The 21,559-nt window shown below is 42.0% G+C and overlaps 1 protein-coding gene across 1 annotated transcript in view; it reads right to left on the bottom strand.

The window, feature by feature from the left end:
* Nucleotides 1-6,013: 6,013 nt before the first annotated feature.
* The window catches only part of LOC143007402 (carboxyl-terminal PDZ ligand of neuronal nitric oxide synthase protein), a 37,729-nt gene continuing 22,183 nt past the window's right edge, over nt 6,014-21,559 (bottom strand). The window contains exons 8-11 of the mRNA XM_076158744.1: nt 19,719-19,880; nt 18,615-18,798; nt 16,942-17,242; nt 6,014-8,696 (exon numbers count right to left, since the gene is read on the bottom strand). Coding sequence (XP_076014859.1) covers nt 8,159-8,696; nt 16,942-17,242; nt 18,615-18,798; nt 19,719-19,880 — 1,185 coding nt within the window. The 3' untranslated portion in view covers nt 6,014-8,158. The remainder of the gene's footprint in view (nt 8,697-16,941; nt 17,243-18,614; nt 18,799-19,718; nt 19,881-21,559) is intronic.

Here is a 21,559-nt window from a genome sequence, read left to right as displayed (position 1 = left end):
TACAAAGGGGAGAGGATAAATAAAAAAGCATAGAGAAACAGAAAAAGATAAAAAAATCAGTGCTCCTGAGCAGCGTAGGCACTTTGGTCTATATTGCTGTGTGTGTCTGTGTGTGTGTGTCCCTGTGCTTCCTTTTTGATGGGTAGGAAATTGAGCGCTCCAAATGAGGAAGGATGCTTCCCTGCTATGTGTCCCTCCAGAGATCTCACTGCACAAGCTGCTTCAGCATCACTCCAATCAATTTGCTACCATAGTCTGTATAATCTGATTCATCTCCTTAAAGGCTGAATCCATTTTAAAATGTCACTATGGAGAGATGGCTACGGCTTCCTTATGTATGTTTATATATTTATACTGCAATATTCCACTGGGCGCTCAGGGAGCACATACTGTACCTCCCCCAAGGCCCATCATCCTCTGATTTAGCTTTTTCAAAAATTTGATTTTAGATCAACGAATGTTTTTACCTTCATGCCCTCGTGTTGCTGAATTGTATTGATGATTGTCTTATTGTTATTGCGAACAAAGACACACATCGGTTACACTCAGACAGACAATAAAGCATCTTGAATGTCGAACCTCACAATAAAAAGCTCACATGTTTTCATATCACTGCCATCAAATCAGATGCATAAAAAAGATTGATTGTGTAAATAAGTGCACAGTGGTATTGTGTTCATCTGTTGGAAACATGTCAAAGCTGTTGCACACCGCCAGATTTGGATCGATATCTGCATCTGCTGAATTGTAGCTGTTAATCATCATCATCTGATACACAAGGCTATAGGTTGGGTTAATATAAAACAAATAAATTAGGATTTTTCTCCTGAGAGACAAACAAGCACTACAGGCAGGCGGGCAAAAATTTGTTTCAAATGACCTACAGGCATTTGAAACAAACATCATTTCATGAAAATGAATCAAGCGCTCAATTGCCCAAGATGAGGGCCGTCCAAAAAATAGAAATTACAGAAAATAATCCAGACTCACAGAACAGCCTCCAATTTGTTATGTGGCAAATTAGAACAGGCAAGATTTACCCAGCTAGAATAAAAATGATGGCGATAATTAGTCTCTTCAAAGAATAAGCAGTAAGAATCAAATGTGAAGAGGATGTGTGGGAGCCATTTGGAGATGGCAGCTTTTGCTTCTATTCCTATTTTGCTATCATAATTCTCCTTCAGTGCTGCAGTCAAACCTGATCTCTCCTCCGGATGTGATGAAATAAATTGAGTATCAAAACATATCAGATTTAGAGACAGCTGAAACAGCACAGCTGACTGACTGAGTCACCACTCTGGGTCACTGATACAACGTGCACGCACACACACACAATGATCAGTATATCAAACATGCTGTCTCATCTTATTCTGAACATAAATCTTCAATATACGTGTTCTATTAATACAGTTATCATGAAACAAAAAATGGGAGGCCCTACAGAAACTGTATGAAGTCGCTTCCTGTCTTGATGTAGGATTTTCATACAATAACACAATGCACACGAGCCTTTAGTGGTGATTAGCACAAAGGACGGTAAAAATAGTTCCTTAAAATACGATTTTTTTCAGGAACGTATTTTAAAGCAATGCACCAATCTTGAAGCCAGTAAGGCATATTTGTCTATCCCATGATAGATGAACAAGGCTAGGGGGCGCATTTATGTGATGTAAGGTGACCTAAAGTGCCCTGAAAGGCGACTATAAATAAAAAGTATTATAATTATATATAATATACAATATAATAGTCATTATTACAAGAGTTGCTGTACAGGTACAAATAGGGATGCAAACATGCGACAGCCACTAATAATAATAGATTTGGGGGTAGGTCAATCAAGGTTATTGTTCATTATCATAATCTCTTCAGGGTAGTATAACATTAAATTAAACCCAGACAAAGGAATGTTCAGCCTTGACAGAGATATGTGTTTGAATGACTGCCCTACAGTCTGTAAACAAATAGTAAATCTATGATACACACTTTGCTCCACACACCGCCGTGGAATAATATTTCAGGATCCTGTTTCAACACAATGGCCGCTCATACTCACTCACTGTGGTTAGAATTATGTTTTATTGCCATAACACAAGGCACAGACAAAAAGTACCATTGTAATGTTCCAACCAGTGCACTAAATAAATACTCTTATGGGAGGTAGATGAGATTAATTAACTTCGGCTCTTTTTATTTGATGCAGAGATATTAACAATAGACATTAAGATGCTCCAGTTTTAGCAGTCTGGTTGTAAATTGGGATTTGTTTTTATATTTTTGTGTTGTGATAAGTATGCAATTTTAAAAAGGGCACTTAAAATTGAGGCCAAATGTCTTTACAGGCTTTTTAAGGGCCCTACATGTGCTGTATGTGTGTGTGAACTGTAGTAAACTCATTGATCGCCTAAAAGCAGGGAGCTCACTTTATATTATGATCCTGTGTTGTCTTATTTCCTGTTTTATTTTGTTAACCTCACCTCGCCTCGTTTCTGTAACTCCACTTTCTTGCCCTTGTGTTTAATGATCGTCTGCCCTTCCCTGGTCCCTGATTGCTAATATGATTTCAATTGCTTATGTAATATACTAGTAAAATATAACCCTGTGGCATATTTAGACTCTTGTGGCTGCATCATTTCTTATTACACGGTGTCCTTCACTGGTTTTGCAAAGCAGAAATGAGGAAACTACTGAAGAATATACAGCATGCTAATTATCTCTGCACACCTAACTGGGTAACAAGATTAGCTGTAAAATACAGCTAATCATGTTTTTTGAAAAGGGCTCATTCGAATCACGTTGGAACGACCTGAGATGATCTTTTTGATAAACATTGATTTTATGAAATCCTCTAATGAGAGGAAGTGAAGTGATTTCTGATTAATCTAATGTATTGTGAACAAAGGGGAGCAGGTGAACGTGGATGTGCAAAATGGACAGAGACCAGTTGTTTGTTGTTCTTCTTCTTCTCCTGGTCTACAGGTCAACAGAAATAGTTTGTGACAACAGCGGTTATATGAGTCCATTACCTGTGTGCTGGTGTCTTCGTTTGTCACATCATGGGAAGTTGGACCTACAGGGAATGCAGGAGGGTCTTCACCTGGAAATGAGATAATGAACTGATGAGATTAAGAACTGATATGAATCATGTTCATGGCGATACTCCCAAGTTATTTAAGTTTCTGAAACAGCATATAACATAAAGCTAAGTGCATGGCATGGTCTTTTCTAGAGGTCTCAGCCTCAGTCTCATAAAAACACATGAGGAGCTGTAATGGATCGAATTCAAAATACTACTTGTAAACATGCACCAGCTTAGGAAGTGTAACATTTTGCCTGTATTAACTTGAGTTTAGATACTGAAAAGTGCTGTTCAAATGATGTGAGATCCATATGTGAGACTACAAACATATACGTGACAACATTATCTACATGACTCCATTACCTGTGGGCTGGCTTCATTTTTTGTCACCTAATGCTCAGTTGGATCCAGAGGGAATGTCACAGTCTCTGCTCCCACAACAGCAGCCAGCTGGTTTGTCACCTGGGATTCTGAACAAGAACTACAATTAATTATATAAAACCGAGCGATCACATGGACATCCACAGATAATCAGATTAATATGAAAATAGGAGAAATCTCAGATCTAGCTGTACTTATTGGACTAATTTTTTTTTACAAACTTCTCGAAAAATTGCATCAGTATGACTAGTCTAACCTGTTTCATGTCTTAATTATATTGATTAGAAGTTCCGTGGCTCACCTTTTCTCTGGAGGATAACAAACACCTGGTGCCCTTGTTGTTGTTGTTGTTGTTCTTCTTCTTCTTCATTTGTGTTTATTGGCGTGTGTCAAACCAGCTTAATTGCGCATTACTGCCATCAGCTGGACTGGAGTGTGAAACAGATTACTGCACAAAATAAAGCATGAAAAACAAATGACTCTAGATTTTTTAAGAATTTAACAACGTAAGAGTTTATTTTGCCTCGTGTTTAGTGGCTGAAGGGGGTGATTTCTCTTAATACATTTAACTGCTTCTGTTGGCAATTTTCCAGTTTTTATTAACAACCAATAAAGGCAACATTCTAACCACTGTTGGTAAATTGCATATCAGTATCACGTCTGATTTATGTCCTTTTGATGTAAGATGTGATGAGAAAATCCACATGAGGCATATTGAGACTGTGGAGCTGCTTGCAGGCTCCTGTGCAGCACAACTTGTTTCATTTTCATTTTAATGGAGGATTTTTACTTGTAATGTGGTGATTTTTTTCACTGTAGCTTTACTTGAGAGGGACGTGAATACGTGTGTTGGATTAATTCATTTCACATCGACATGAATCAGAGAGCTGACGGCTTTGACACACACACACACACACACACACACACACACACACACCTCAACCAGTCTTTGCCCTCCCCTGGCTTTAGTTTCATCTTGCTTCTTAAGCCAAGCTGCAACCAAGCCAAGCTGCAGCTCTGAAGGAATCTCTCTGACAAAGCTCCTGTCAACTTACGGAGCTCGGATTTCTGTCTCTGGACAATCCATTGACTTAAAAAGGAGCAAAACGTCCCTCTCCCATCTTCGTCGTCTTAAGCTATTATTAGCTTTGCCAGACTGTATGAGAGCTTCATGTGCAAAACAAGAGCTGCTCGACTGTTTTTCACAGGTTAAGAGAGCATGAGCCTGTGTACAGCTGCTCGCAGTATTACTTCTCCTGCACTTAACCTCAAAGAAAACATTTCAGCGCAAAGATAATGGTTTGAACCCCGGCGTTATTGCATCTCCTGGGGCCCCTTGACTCCAGACACCTCCTTACCTCGAGCCCCCACTCACAGAAGCCTCACAGCCCCTCTAACAGTGAAGCAACTCATAGTAATAGTCAGCTTTGTGATGAGTTTACCTAAAATTTTGAAAAAAGCCCATTTGGGAACGACAATAGAGAAATAAGCTGTATGTGTGAGTGAGCCAATGACTTGAGAGCATCTGAGGATTAACTTCAACATTAACTCCATTAACTTGACTAAAATATACCTCAACTGGCTAAATGTCACCAAAATCTACACACTACTTTTAAATTTCACTCTAAAGATGTAAGAGGATCTCTAGATTCCCTATGACAGAAGTTCCGTGGCACTCCGTGTTTCCAGCTGGCTGCTCGTCTCCATGGTCTGCCTCCGCCGCTTCGTCTCATTGGCAGCTCCATCTGTCCGCCTCACACCACTGTTTACCTATCTGAGCTGTCGGTCTTCCTAATAAAGCCATGACATAGCCAGAGAAGACCAAAGTCAGGCAGGGCCGCAGAGAGAAAGAAAGAGGCTCCGCTCTGTTTTGGTTTAATATCTCCTAGTTAATACATAGAGTGTATACAACAATATGGGAAATATGCAGATTATTATTCTTGGTCTGTCCTGGATTCCTTTTTTTTTTACTATTTGTTTTTATTGAAGCAAACATTTTACATGACAGTGCGCATACGTCCTGACTGGTTTGTGCCATATTAATCATCACTCTGTAAGAGTAATCTGTCTTAATCAGTGATTTGTGTAGAATTATAACATGGCCACTGAAAATATTCATTCCTAGTTGTCCGGTCTCCATTGAAATCATACCAGGATCGACTGATACGATCTGATCTGGAGATATGTGGACGAAAGCAAGGGCAGTAATGTTAATGTAAATTGATTTTGTAAATCACTTTTTTTAAACTCTGAGATTGAGATTTAATCTATCTGCTAGGTTCTCCTCTACATCACTGCCAGTGTTGGTTAAAACATACTTCAGCAAACGTAGAGGTATCTCATTCCAAAATGACTGTGTTACAGGTAAAATTCACCTGTCAGATAAAAACACTAAGTCAAAGTTATTTAGGTGCTGATATTACTTCAAATTAGGTATTATTAAAATGTACGATTTTTTGTATTTTTTTGGTTTAACAACTACATTGCAAGTACTGAAAGTAAAAGTTTACACTTTTTATTTGAAACATTAAGAATACATTAGACATTTTTCTCTCAAGACTTTATTCCTGATATTTGTGTTTTCAAAATAATTAAAAAGTAAATAAAAGTTTGAAGTAATTGCTATGAATTGTAATTGTGATAGTTCATTCTGTGGCATTATTTTCCCCCTCACAGTATCAAATCTATACTGTAAATAAAACTTGTTCATGTATCCTTTCCAAAGTCATTCAGTCATGTTCAATCATTTGCAAAAATGCATAATTCCATCGGATTATGGATTATAAAAGTATTATTGAAATGAAATGTAAACATTTTAAGACAAACTCTAAAGCAATAAACTGAATAAACTGCAGTAGCAGGATGTGATCCCTGTCCTTTCTGATGCTCATGTTGCAGACAGAGCTTTGATCACAGCAGCCTTACAGCATCTATACAAAGACCAATTGTCAGCTGCACTCATGGGCTCGTAAAGGACGATTGCCCTCCACTTGAAGCAGCTTTTTGTAAAAGTACAGAGCTCATTTAACAGCTGCTTTCAAGTTACCGCCCAACTCTTTGTATGTACTCCAGATTGATCGCAGCCCAAACACAGTCTGGTATTGAACAGGCTCTCCAGAGAAACCAGACACGAACAGAGGAGGAGCTCCTGATTACCCACAGTGCACAGACATCCTCTATTATTGATTTGGCGATTTGGGAATTCTCAGAGAAGCACAGCAGGTGAAAGGAAGGCAGTTGCAGAGGGAGAAAGGGTTCTCCTGTGAAAACGCAAAATACATCACACGCCATACACTTCCCCAGTGCCCTTAATTTTTTGGTCACGGCTTCCAGAGCCAGAGGCCACTTATACTCCTGAGATCAGAGAAATTATTGGCTGTGACGCATTGGAGCTGAAGGAACAACTCTGAAAAGGATGTTCACATCAGTGTGCCCAAATATAACGCATGAAGGAAAGAATAAGAAAGAGAAAGACAGAGATTCAAAAGAAATTGTGTTTTTATCTTTGTGCATGAGTCTGAATACACCGTTGTCGTTTGTCTACTTCTGCAGCCTTTGTATTCAGAAAATGAATGATCAATCATCATCATCATCATTGTTCCACAATCGACAAAAACAAATCGATTGAAATTGTTTGACTATTCCTCTTTATTATAGTTATATATATTTCTTAATCCATGTGTTATTGCTGTTGTAGCTCCACCATTCAAAGTGATGTTGAGAGAAGCCTCATATCTGGGTGTAAAAAGTATTCCACACCTGCACCGTGACACCATCGCTGTTCTCTCCTCTCACCTCACCTCCTGCTCCACTCACTTCTGTCTATTGCTGCCTTTACCTGTTTCCATGCAGGTGACAGCTACACTTAATTAAATAAAACACAATAAGCAGTTCTTAGACTTTGAACAGCTCAAAAATCAAAACTGTGCAACAACATCCACTACCTCGATTATTTTGAGACTGTGAGACACAATCCAGTATGGTTTCATACAGTCTGAAGATTCATTTCATAATTGTTTGCTTTCCCTGGCGAGAGCAACATGCTTCTTTCGAATTTTTTTTTTGAAAAGTTGAAAGGCTGTTTTGGGACCTTAACATCTGAGAAAACCCCAAACATGACAACTATGAACACACATTCTAAAACCCACTCAACAGTCAGGTGCACATGAAGACAAACATGTCAACAATCTGCCTATGTTTCCCGCTACTCTTTCCCATTCTCTAACTTCCTTGCTCCTTTCTTTCAAATCCACCATCGGCTCAGGTGCATCACAGAAGGAGAGGCTCTTCTCAACATCACCGCTGTCCATGAAGTAAGGGTGTTGGCACAGTCCCTTTCCCACTAACCCTTCTACCACAGCAAAGCATCATAAAAATAATCATCGACGACTAGTAAAAATAAAAAGGTGTTTGGCTTTAAATTCTAGGGTATATTACAGGATTTAACAGTGCAAGAGCGCTACATGTATTTTGTCTAACATTCTAGATAAAAGTAAATCTAAAAAAGTAAATCATATCATTTCTCTCACTATAAAAATACTATAATCTGTCTATTGACTAATAATTTAGACAGTAGATTATTTTCCAGTAACTCATGTTATGTCTGTGTGTCACAAGAGGATGAGATGAAGCGCAGTGCAAAGTGAGCATTGCATTAAAAGCTGATTAAACAAAGCAATAGGTCTCCTTCAGCCCGTCCTCCTAACTCCTCAGCGGGACATGAGGGTCTTCTTGGCTGCCGTCCAGCAGTTCATCTTCTGAAAAGCTGATATGAAGGCAGGTATCATTCATGGGGGAGAAAGGTGGCGGGTGCTCGTAGCTGTTCGAATATGCGTGGGGAACAGAAGAAGATGGAAGTGTTGCGCATCTGTCACCCAGGGGACTGCTGCAGCCGCTCGATGCTGTTAAAAATGTCCCACGGTCCCCGAACAGGTCTTCGTCGTCACGCAGGGGCGACAGCAAGGACTTGGTCTCGGAGCGAACCCCCGAGTCCTCGCTGGCCGAAGAGGAGCTGCTCTCAGCATTGCTGAGGGAGTGGAAATCGGCGGAGGACAGCGAGGTGGGGGTGATGTCCGGGAAGGAGAGGCTGCTGCTGCGACTGGCGGCCGCTTCATTGCTGGTGAGCTCTCCTGGGTTGGTCACAGCTGTGACCTCTGACCCCAGGGACAAGATTCTACTGGCCCGCTTGCGGTTCACGGATGGTGGAGGAGGGTCGATTTTGGGGATCGTCTGGTTGAACCTGTGAAGGTTGGAAATGACAACGCCTGCTTAGTCAAGGTTGACATAAGACTTTTCATCAAAACACCTGTATGCCACCCAATTCATGCGTGAGGCGTGCACATGCATCCATGTGTGTGTGTGTGTGTGCAAGTAAAACATGATATATGACAATAAGGAGACCCATGCATCAGCAAACATGGCTTGCCATGCTCCTAGTGGTTAGAAATGCACTGCACTGTACTTTAAACATGAGGAGGATTTCACAGCAATAAGCACACTTTCATTTAGGGTTGAGATAGACATTTACCATGTTGCTGAAATGAGGAGAATGAACCAGCACAAGTCTAAAAACAGCTTTAATGGGTGCAGCGAATGCAGAATTCATTACAGTGAGGTGAAGATATGTAGATTACATGAGGTGTGAGTAGTGTCAGAACAAGCCTCAACTCTAACACTCACATTATACCACATTATACACAAACACTGCAATGTGAGCTGTTACTAGAGAGCCCCCCGTCCCTGCGTCCCCCCGTCCCCTCCACTACCTTTCTTCGAGGCACTTATCTACACCCCACAGCTCCCCTGGAAGAATAGAAGGATGGAGAGAAAGTGAGCGGGTGGGGGAGAAGTGAGGAACGAGCTGCCGGCTTCCCTCCTCTGCTGATCACACACACACACATTCACCACCATAAATAGTCACACTACCGCTTTCCTCTCTGTAGTGTGTATTGTACGCACAATCACAGTTTCACTCTTGTAGAACAAGCCCTGACATCGACCCGCTAACTAGCCTCCGCTCTTCTATCCGTGGCTCCTCCTTTGCGTTAAATGGCTCCCTGTTAGCGCTCACCTCAATCCTGGTCTCCATAATTAACTTATAGGCTGGGACTTGCTGTTATATTTAGTGTGTCTGCACTAGACTTTTGTTGACAGCTACAGGAACAACAGTCTTATTATAAAGGAGATTATGTGCCAGGAAAACCGTCTCCTGGAATGATTATCCACCATTTCTGGGATGCAATAGCACAGCACTGTAGCGCCAAAGTCAAGACTGACTCCATGGTTCTATATATTTTCTGTTAAACATGAATTTATTTTGATTAGATGGCTGTCTGTAATGAGCGATTCAGTGGCTGCCTTCTATGGTCAGTATTAGCTGCTGTTTCACATAGCTTAGCTACTTTGAATCAATACCCTAAAAGCTGCCAGCATTTCTTGCAAGCTACAAACTGGCATAGCCGCTCCAGCTATCAAGCGAGCCAGTGATGTGAAAAGCAACAAGACGTCAACATTCATTTCACAATTTAATGTATGTGTGCAATTTAACGTGTTTCAATTTAACTTAATCAATTGTGCGATGTAACAAGTTAGTAGGTTAGACGCCACCAATGTTTACGTAGCATTTCAGTTGTTAGGCTAGTGCAAAGTAGCAGCAGCAGGACTATCTTTCCCAGAAGCATGTTATAATAATAATATAAGTTAGTCAGTGATTTGGTGACAATAGACAGCAATGGACACAATGTACATTATATTTCAGACCTTAACACTGAAAAATAATTTGAAGAAAATGAAACACTGCCGTAACGAGAAAGAGATTTATGGCTAACAGATATAAATGAACAATTATTTTGGGAACATTGTCAAGAATTTTATCTGTGAGTGAAAATGTTCAGGATTCCATTTGCAACAATTGCCAACCTCTTTTTATCTCTGCAACTTCACAAGCGTTTGGTTTCAAGCTTTTAATTTGAAGGAGGGCCTGAAATTAAATGTTCTGACAAAGCGCAGCAATATTAAAATGAAATCAAAACCTAAGATAGCAGGATACTTTACTTGTTTCATACCCGGGGGAAATAAAGGCTTTGCAGCTCATAAAGACGTACAGTTTCTAGTCTGATTCTGCTGTTGGTTTTGCAGCTGCATCAAGCAGCTTTTCATCTTGTGGCAGTCTGCCTCTCTCCTTCCCACTCGCATTACCATACGTCTGAGTCAGCACTCCTCTTTTCTGTCACACTGTTGACACGCCTCTCCTCCTCCTTCTCACAGCACTTTCTCCCCCTCCTCTCTTTTTCTTTCCATTTTGCACCTCTGCCTTTGTTGCTCTGTTCTCTCTTCTCCTGATTCGTCCCACCTGTGCGACCTCTCGGAATGACAGTCAAGCACATTGTGATTTGGGGCAGCAGTCAGAACGGATTGAGGCGCTGCATTGTTACATTATTGCTTAAGATATGAATTTGTGAAATGAGCTTTTGAATGCATTTTTCTGCTGTCTGGGCAGCGATCGACTTGAGCTCATTAAAATCAGCAAAGACATGAAATCTGCTTCACATTTGTAATTAATCATAACAAACACAATTATTTTAATTATTTTGTGGTATATTGTACTTTTCAAATATTGCTATTACTGTGCCATTCACAGGATTATTCCCTTATTGATCACCAGCAGGTAGAGAATAGCATAGGGCATATGCTATTCTCTACCTGCTGGTGATCAATCATGCAACAATTTCTGTTCTCTGATGCCATAAGTCTTATTTTGAGCCTCTGGGAGAAGGAGATTATAAGACTTGGCAATGGTATTGAAAGCCGAGCAGATGACACAAATATACACGTGCTGTGTGCGCACACACTCACAGCGCTGTCACGCGGGTGGTAATGAAAGGAGAGGAAAACAAAGACAGGTACAACTAGAGTCACTTCTCTCCTGCCACTGCCTCGTACCAGAAAGTGACAAAAGATATCACATTTTACAGAAAATATCAAATTTATTCTGACCTAAGTACGCAAGACAGAACAAGCACTCGCAGTCGAGCAACACAGACAGTGTTCCTGTGCATAAGACATCATCAGGACTCACTGATTACCTCCATGCTAATGTGGTTGTGAATTTGCAGAACCACATCCTCATGTTAATGGCTGCTTTTATGCAGTCATTAAAAGAGAAATCACCAGTGAAACCTGCAAACTGACATCCGGATCCACATGCTGGCTGTCATATACAATACTCACATCGAGGGAGGGGCAGAGAGGAGAAGAGTAGGATGAAGAGGAGGAGGAGAGGAAGAGGGGGCTAGCAGTGGCTCCCGGGGAGAGGCGGGCTGGTGCAGCGAACCATGAGAGGGTCGGGGCAATGGAATACATTAGCTGTGGGCTTAAAGCAGAAGCTGCCGTTTGGGTTTTTGGGGTGTTAGCCTGGTGTTTATGAGGGACTGCGGCAGACTGACAGAATACTGAAATATGGGAACGCTACGGTTAGATGATGAGGAAGAGAATGAGCAGGAGAGGATCCTCACACCTGTACCAAAGAGATGAAGCAGTTAGACCACAGATAGGGCTCACTCTTTTCTCAATGGGTCTAATTTGAATAAAACAAAATGTGAAAATTGTGTAAAAAGGATCAAAACTATTCTGAGCTGTCACTGCAGTAGGACCAAACACTGTAGAGTAGACATAAAAATCCAGCTCAAACACTACATTAACCCTTCAAATATCCTATAAAAAATATGAAAAGTGATGAAAACAGAGGCTATTATCCATTCCCCAAAGCATTACATTTTAGACTGAATTCCTACATACTAAGCAGACACGTTTCACCAATAATACTGATAAAAATCAAATAGTGCAGTATTGAAATTTGCTTCAAAGCTACTAACTTGATTACAATAAACAAGTCTGCTTGTTTTTTAGTCAGTTATGTTGTTACTGCATGGTGCACACCTTTGGCAAATCTTTATGCAATTGGTGCATTTAAGACCAAACTGTATGTTCCAAGACTTGAGACCTGATGTTGAAAAACAGGACTTTTATAATAATAATGTTTTTGTCAAACAAATCACTGTACAAAAATAATAATAGATCATCTATATGGTTTATCAAATACGATCAAAATATTATCAAAACAGCATCAGGAACAGAAACAGTTTCACAGCTCAGTTGCAGTTTTCACACCTTTTCTACTCTGTCTATTAATGGAAGCAGTGATGACTTCAATTGCTGCACACGCCATTGAAAAATGTCTTTTGAGTGTATTGTTGTTGAGTGTGCTGGGCACAACAATAACTACAAAATGCAAACAATGGGCCTAAAATGTACAGCAGTGTATGTATACTAATCTGTTTGGCAGAGAAGCCTCAAGGTCTCAGTTGTCGGAGCTTTAAACATTCACCTAAAGACTCTCAAATGCATTAGCAAGATAATGATTCATGCAAAGGTTCACTGTGACGGATTATCTATTTTTTACAATCAGTGGCTGCCTGGATGGTTGATCATCATTTGCTATAAGTGCTCAGCTGTTATGTAAAATACACACGATTTCTGTGTTTTTTCAGTAAAATATAAGAATCAAATGTATGATCTTTCCAGGTCTCTGGTTGCTGAATGTTCTGTGCTATAGAGTCTGTTCTGTTCACATCTCACACTTGCTTATCTCTCCACTCTGCAGCTGAAAATGTTACACTGAAATCAATACTGAGACAAAAGCAGGCAAAGATGTTTTTGGGCATGGAAATGAAGCACCCACCAGTTCCACTGTGCATATGACTCATAGGCACAGCATGCTTTTTACTTCACCATTCATTAAACAAGGACAAAGCAGGAAGTCGAGAGCATAACATAAAAGATATCAGCACATCACACTTTCACACTGTACTTCAGCAACAAACAGTCGAGCCTTCACAGATCCACAGATGGCGACAAATGAACCAAAATTCAATATATCATCTCCGTGGAAGATTGAGATCACAGCCACTCGCAATCCGTAATAAGTTTCCTTATCCACGGGGTGCTGCGTGTCACCCTTAGTGACAGGGCGTCAGGAGAGCCCGGTGCACTGCTACTCCCTCTCTTATAAAGCAGCCAGCAGTACAGGCATCCGATCAGAGTGTCTCCTGCATGCACCCCGAGGGAGGTATTCAAGGCATGTCCCACTGGGAGGAGGACACAGCAAGCGGCAGACAAAGAATTATTATCCTGTCTATCCTTGGAAATACATACTTTCATACTTTATGTAGCCTGCCACATTCAACTACCTGGACCTGGATAAGCAGTGGAAAACTAATGGATCTCTGTGAATCTTTCATTTTGGAGCATATTTGGAAGGGCTCACACACACACACTATATGCCTCCAGTCTCACAGCTGCACCTGCGTCCTTTCCTTCGCTAAGTCACCCTATAAACTTTCAGTTCTTCCATCACCTCTCACCTTTGTCTTCTTGCCATTTTCTCCCTGACTATCATCATTATCATCAATCATCATCATCATCATCCTGGGTTTGGTCAGTATGAGGATAAATAAAAAATTACTTTTAATACTGTAATTTCTTCCTGTCTAGTTGAAGAATCAAGACAAAAAATGTGTTTTTTTCGCATAAAATGCACAATTTTTTTAACATTAAACAACAACAAGAAATCTTCATTGACAGTCCCTAAAAGAGAAAGGACCAGCAGCTCACCAAGCGTACACACATCAGTATTAGGCTACAGTATATCAAAGAAAGTCTGAACCCATAACTAAAACCGTAGACGACTGAGGCCAGTAATCATCCCACTTTGCCTTTATTTCACTTGCAGAATCGGTTGTTTTGTTTCTTCCCTGTCAGGAATAACAGCGATCAGCTCCAAAGAGATCCTGCAATCAAGTCTCTTCATCCGACGCCCACACACCACAGACACCGCCGGTGACAAGAGCATCTTGCTTTTGTTAAGAAATTTTCCAAACAGCACCCATTTGTGTGTGCGCGCGTGTCTGTGTGGGATGTTTGAGCATGTAGGTGGACAAAAGCGAATATCGTCAAGACAAAAACTGCTAATTGTCAAAAAACCACACACATCGAGCTTTAAACTAGTCCATTGTGCAGCGCAAACCTTCCTGACAGGGGAAAGATTCTGCGAGTGACAGCCAGTGACAGGCAGGCACGCCAACTGCTCAGTGTCTGAGAACACGGCCTCATCTCAGCTGACACACAAGCGGCCACCATTACACTCCCATCACATCCGCTCAATTAAATTACGAGCCGGTTAGGGATAACGTTCATGATGAGAGGAAAAACTAAATAGATAGAGGAGAGGGGATATAAGGACGGAATACACAGGTCAGGAAATGTGAGTATCTCACACACACACACACACACACACACACACACAAACACACACTAATGATTACAACTCTGCATTTAGTTCAACACAACATGCTGTATTTGCCTTGTACTGTTTTGTGTCATGATTATTTTCAAGCTTTTATCATGATACAATCACAGAACCCAGGCTGATTTAAAGCTGAACAGCACTAATAATGTGAAGTGAATGGATTACATCGGTCTGTTACTGTGCGACCAACGGTGGGGGACGGGTGAGGCTGAGGGGAGGGGCTAGTTCACACAGAACGTAAAACAAAGCCACTCAGGCTCGAAACATTGATTCGCTGGGGGGAAGAAAGAAAAAGAAGAGCAAATGGAAGTAATTAAATTTGCCCAGTGTGTGTATGTGTGTGTGTGTCGTACATCTCCACTGACTTTCCATTTCCCTTTTTTTATCATTTCAACTATCTTATTCCCACAATCACTTGAGCGGTCTAACCTTTCAAAAACCAAACTTTCCATACAGACACACGTAGAGGTTAATACGCTTAGAAGACAAATACGTTAATAAGACAAATGTTCACCTGTGTGTGTTTCCAAATTTCTCTGTGCAGTAGTAAAGTTGACTTTTCATAATTTTTACACGCTTGGCGGCGGCCGAGTCCAGCAGCAGACTTCAATGATTAATATTTTCATAAATACAATGTCACTCAGGAGAGAAGGTAAACAAAAGCCAATAAAAAGATGTTGAAAGGAACATAAAGGCAATGCTGGAACATCTCTAAGGTTTTATCATTTTTATGCCTCTCACAGGGAGAAAATAGGAAAAGCATTGGGGGGCAGAAGAACTATGGGAGGAAGAGCAGCAGAGGGAGAGGATGTGCAGGATGAAGATGAATGGAATGCACACTAACAAGATGCTTCTTTTCTGTAGAGTTTTGGGAGCTTTACTCCCCCCCTCCTTTTCATGACCAAAAAAAACGTATTCTGGCACATGTAGCCGGGTAGAGTTTCAGTTTGTGGGGAGGGATGAGCGCTGGGATTGGTTTGGAGCCTGGGATGCAGGAAACCACTAGATGTGAGCGTGACAGCGGACACACACACACATGCGCACATGCACACACACACACACACACACAAAGATTGCGACTTCTAATTCCCCCCCCCCATCTTTGCCTGGAAAATCGGCTTTAATACGGCATTCCCAGAGATAGATAGACAGAGAGAGAGAGAGAGAGAGAGAGAGAGAGCGAGAGAGAGAGAGAGAGAGAGAGAGAGAGAGAGAGCGAGAGAGAGAGTGAGAGAGAGAGAGAGAGAGAGAGAGAGAGAGAGAAAGTGAGAGAGAGAGAGAGAGACAGATTGTATTCACTGTAAGACCTGATCTTACATATTAAATGTTTATATGAAGTTACAAGGGGATAAAAACCTCATTAAAACCGAATTATATAGATCCATAGGTGGTCAAGGTGAGGCTGCTTGTGTGTAACTGTGTACCTGCCTGCCTGAGCAAACACACATTTATCGAACGCATAAGACGAGAAACACAAAATATCAACCCCACACACTCTTTACACATCTTTAGGCTCTTTAGGCCGGCTGAAGTCAAATGTGTTCAGCAGTTGGGGGACGTGGACCTCAACTGTTGCAACAATCAGAATGCAGTACCTGCGAGGGCTCAATGCTATATCACCCTATAAGAGCAAAAAAGGAATTATTCCATATTTCTCTACTTTACTCTTGCAACATATCTAAAAGCTTCACAAAATGAATTATTTCATTAGAGTGGAATTACAAACTTGCTGGCTACAGCTCCAGTGTTCCTGCTCCTGCTCTCGCCCTCTCTCTCTCTCTCTCTCTCTCTCTCTCTCTCTCTCTCTCTCTCTCTCTCTGGCCTTTGTCATTCCCGCTCTGCCTCTCTCACCCTCCAACCTGATCCCTCCTTTGTTTCCAAAATCCACATTCCTCTCTCTGTGTTTAAGGCCGCTCTGAATTCCCCCCGATTACAGTCACACTCACATTACCTTGAGGCTGTTTCTGCTGAGTTGAGCCGTTCTCCACTAATAACGTCAATAGCCATCGGCTCCGTTTGTCACTGTGTAGCGAGGTTTCATTTAACAAAAGCGACGAGGACGACATCACGTTTTAAACATTATTCTTCATCTGTATCATCACACACACACTCCTCTTACTTTTCATCCATGATGGTGGAGTTCCTCGATGTAAACGGGACGATCTCGTTGCAGGCCTTTTCCGCCGCCGCGTTGGCTCTGATGAAGGGCTCTAGCTGGCTTGGCTTGGCGCCGTTCTCCAGGTTGAACAGGTTGAGATAGGACTCGGCACAATCCACCTGCGTGGGGGACTGGGACAAGACCGCGGTCTGGAGGGGCCACGCCGGCGTGGAGGTGGCGGGCTGATCCAGTATCTGACTGTAGCAATTCTTCAGATTGAGAGACAGGGACTTTGCTGGCGTAGAAATGGACTCTTGCCCATCTGGAAAAGACGAAAGACAGATGAAGCAAAAATCATGGGTAAAGGCAAAAACTGAGGAGAGCAGGACTAAATCACTAAACGTGCTGACTGTCATTACGGAGCTGGCACACCGCCAGTCGCATCAATTAAACCCACCATGTCTAAGATTAGTGTGATTAGCCTCATCTAGCAGGGGGGATAAGATGATTAACACAAGCATGAAAGCAGTGTGTCAGCTTTGAAACCTCTTCTAAGGTTGTATGGTTGTTCAATTTATTTTTGCAAGACTGATGATTGTATCTTTGAATGCTGGATGGAGTGTCTGCAACTTTCACTTTATAATCATCAGAAAAATATGTCTTTTCAGTTTCAGTTCAGTTAAGATGAAGAAATGTTTGTATCAATCCTTGTCCTTGATTTAAGTGCCTCACTTCTCTCTGTGATACAAACACTCCAGCGATCTCACTGCCGTGTGTAAAACAGCAAAACTGGCTCATCACCTGCAGGATCGAGAGCTTTTTCTCTCTCATCCTTAGCACTCAGCTCATATTCACGCATGTTTCTCTTAATGACGCTGATTGTGCAGGATTATGTAAAAGTCCCGACGCCCCTTGAATGAAATGTATCTTTTGACGGCGACATCAAAGCAGTTTTCCAATACAAGCAGAATTTTCCCTGGAGACATTTCTGCAGGATTACTCCTCTGTCAGATGATAAAACTCACACTTCACACACACACACTTCACACAAACACACACAGACACAGACACACAGACACACACACACACACACACACACGCACACACGCACACATGCACAAACACACACACAGTGTGTTTGAAGTCCTACTGCTTCACTTAAGTATTCTATGTCCTTGTTTGACTTAATGTATTAAGTTATCTCTCCTTCCTTGCAGTTTTTTGTTGCCTCTTAGTACATTGTGATGCACTTGAGGATGCAAGTAGTCAGTGTTAAGTAGCTGCAGCTGCTGCAATATTGGAGTGATTGCTAAGGTGTCATTTCCTAAATTCCTAAAAAGGACGATTGCACGGATTAAGACATGGGCCTGGGAGAAGAGTAAAACCAATACAGCTCACAAAGTTGCAGCGTGTGCACAATCGTTCCTTGCATTCATTATAAACATGTGTGTAAATTTACTGAATATGAACGACACAAACTAGTGTGGCCAAACCAACAATCCGCGCAAGCCCAATCTGACAATAGTGCCACTAATATACAGTATGTGAACTATTACAAAAATCTAATTTGGCATAGACAGCAAGCTCATACTGGCTTGAACTACAGGAGTGATAAGACACTAAAATAAGTTTCATCCAACTTGATTTATTTCAGGGAATCTAAAAGCTAATCTTCCACCTATCCGGTCCCTTACTGTGTCTCTTTGCATGAGGCTCCTGTTGTTTTGGGGACCGAGCCTCCAGCTGTTTGAGCTGCTGCACCAGCAGGGCCAGATGCTGCAGTAGGTCCCTGTTCTGCAGCAGCAGCTGGTGCACACGGGCCTGAGCCTCCATGCGAGCCGCGGTCTCTGCGCCCATCTGATCCTTCAGCAGCTGCACCTGAAGCAGAGCGACAGTGAGGTGATCACAACACACTGGAGACACTTGTGGCACACTTGGCATGTGTGTGTTTCATTAATCCAGTGTTTTTCAACCACTGTGCTGCGGCACACTAGTTTGCCGTGAGAGATCGTCAGGTGTGCCGTGGGAAATTCACTTAATTAGTCCCAAAAAATATGATTTACCTTTGGCCCATGAGCCGATCCGGCCCGCCCAGCCGGCGAGGCAGATCACAGTGCAAATTTCAAAGCGCGCGCATCACCCCCCAAAACACTTTTGGTTGGTGGTGTGACTCAGGATTTTCTTAATGTACAAAATGCGCCTTGGCTCAAAAGAGGTTGAAAAACACTGCATTAATCTATATGCAGAAGGTACAAACAGTATCATTTGTAAGTAAGAAAGAATAACAGAGTGAAAGAAACTTGTAAAGATGTAGCAGCTATTTTAGTCTCTCTATTTTAGAATTCCTTTCTGACACATCACCCCCCACTTCTAGCTACATTACCCCCTTGTGATCTATGATACTATGGAAACAAAATCCAATTGGTATTCCAATACTAACGATTAAAGTGAAACATACAATGGGCATCCCATTAAGATGTATTGCTGTGATGGATCAGCAGAATGAGCTCAGCTGGAAATCAAACATAAATCTACATTTGTGTTCAGCTGCTTCTTACCACGCTGACTTATATTGGTACAAATGTCTGTGCATAATTCTGTACAGTCTTCCTCTATTACTGTGTCAATGCTGCCCCCTAGGGGACTCATTAGTAAGAAACACTACAAGGTGATGCCAAATGAGGCCAATTCCCTGGAAGTAACGGCTCCATGATTGACACAGTGTGCTGGAGCTGAAGGTCCTGATGACATTTTCAAGACCACTCCTTGCGTTGCTGCGTTGCCTGCATCGGTCTTACCTGTGCAACGGCCACCTGTGTGTGCTGCTGCTGCTGCTGGAGTTGCTGCTGGAGGAGCTGCATGTAGTGCTGCGATGCCAGCGGTGTGAGAGATCTGGAGCGAGTGCTGCTGGGAGAAACACCCTGGGACGTCACGGTGAAGGTGGAGCGCCGATCGAAGTCCTGAACACACACAGACAAACAAAGTTGCAATGACTCTCTCTCTATTTCCTGGATAATTCATCAGATCAGGTCACAAACTGCTAGACCTTCAAATCGCCTCATGAGAGTTTGGCAATTTCACTATGTCATGTTCCCTGACTCACAGATGTGGTGTGAGACCTCCAAAATACTCCTCACCTCACTCCCAGTCTCTAAACTCATTACTACACAGGCAGCATCAAGGGCGATTCAAACGCTCCCAGAGCTTCTTTGAGGCACTTAACTCAGCTCCTTCACTCTTCTTCAATCTCCTTTTCGTTTTCTCTCCATGTTCTCTGTGGATTTCAGTTTTTCTCACTGGATCTCTACAAGCTCAAATGTTTTCTGTAGAAATACAGGGTTCACTCAGTAGATTTTCCTCTTCAGCTGCCTCTCTCCCACAGCAGGGGCCGAGTAATTGCGTCTGGGGGTATCATCATGGCCTGGGAGGGATGGGTTTGGCATGTGTGTGTGTCTGCCTGTCTCTGTGTATGTGTGTGTGTGTGTAAAGTCCAAGGCACACATAAGCTCATATAAAGCACGTACAAGTGAATAACTGTATTGTATATTGTGACTCCTACATCAAACCTCTAGAGGGAGACACCAGTCTGATCAAAATCATTCCATGGCAATTATGGCACAAAACAGACGAAAAGCAACAGTAAGGTTCTGAAATGTAATAATGTAGATTCAGTTGGAGGACTAGACACTCGTCTTTGCATTCAGAGAAATTCTCTTACACTTTGAACTTTTTAGATTTTCTCATAAATGCAATGCATTGTATCATCTGAACTACCTGGCAACAGCATTTCTTTTTATAGTTTATCTGGAGTCAAACGTAAGAGTCACACTTGTGTTCTCACTTAGGGGCATATGTGGCACCACACACGTGATAACGGCCCAAAGCTGTGAGCGCTCATATAAACTCTGGCCAGGTGATCAGGTCAGGTGCTGCAGTGGATGACAAAGCACTACACGCTGTATTTCCTGAGGCTCGATGAGGCGTTTGGCAGCACTTTGCCCGGGTAATGGTGTCAAAGCACTGCTGCAGCCATAGCGATGAATAAGAGCAGAGACCAAGGACCAATGTCCTGTGGCCGAAGAAAGAGACAATCTGGAGCAAAAAGAGTAATAATCATTCTGATGTGAACTCTACTGCTGCTCATCCTCACTGCAATGGAGAGAAGATGTGATATGAATGTGCCCTGATGATGTCTGAGCTGTCCAGTGTCCAGGACAAGACAGACTACTGCTCAAAAAAACCTAGTGGGAAAGAGGTGGATAACAGGAAATTACCAAAAAATGTGTACATTACAGTAAGCGATGTCATAACAGGTATTGTCTACTGTGAATTGAGAAACACCTGGTGTGACATCGTTGTTTGCGCCCTTCGAAGACGTCGTAGGCAGAAAAACACCCTAAAACAAATGGAACACCAAGCAAAGGGTGACCAGCTGCCTGAAGATGTCTCCTCTTCCTCTTTTTGCTCATTGTCTCCACTTTCTGTCAGGATGTAGAAGCTTTTACTCTTGAAAATATAGGCTTATTACTTATGAGAATCGGTTGTTTGGTTTTAACACAAAAAAGAAAAACCTGTTTTTCGCCCCAAATGTTATAAATAAGTGGGGACGCGTCATTTTAGGGTCCTTGTAAGTGAGACA

Source organism: Genypterus blacodes, unplaced genomic scaffold, assembly GCF_046128005.1.
Source record: "Genypterus blacodes isolate CSIRO-AG114 ecotype Tasmania unplaced genomic scaffold, CSIRO-AGI_Gbla_v1 ptg000085l_1, whole genome shotgun sequence".
In the NCBI taxonomy this organism is placed as follows: Eukaryota; Metazoa; Chordata; class Actinopteri; order Ophidiiformes; family Ophidiidae; genus Genypterus; species Genypterus blacodes.
This window is presented reverse-complemented; position numbering and strand designations above follow the sequence as displayed.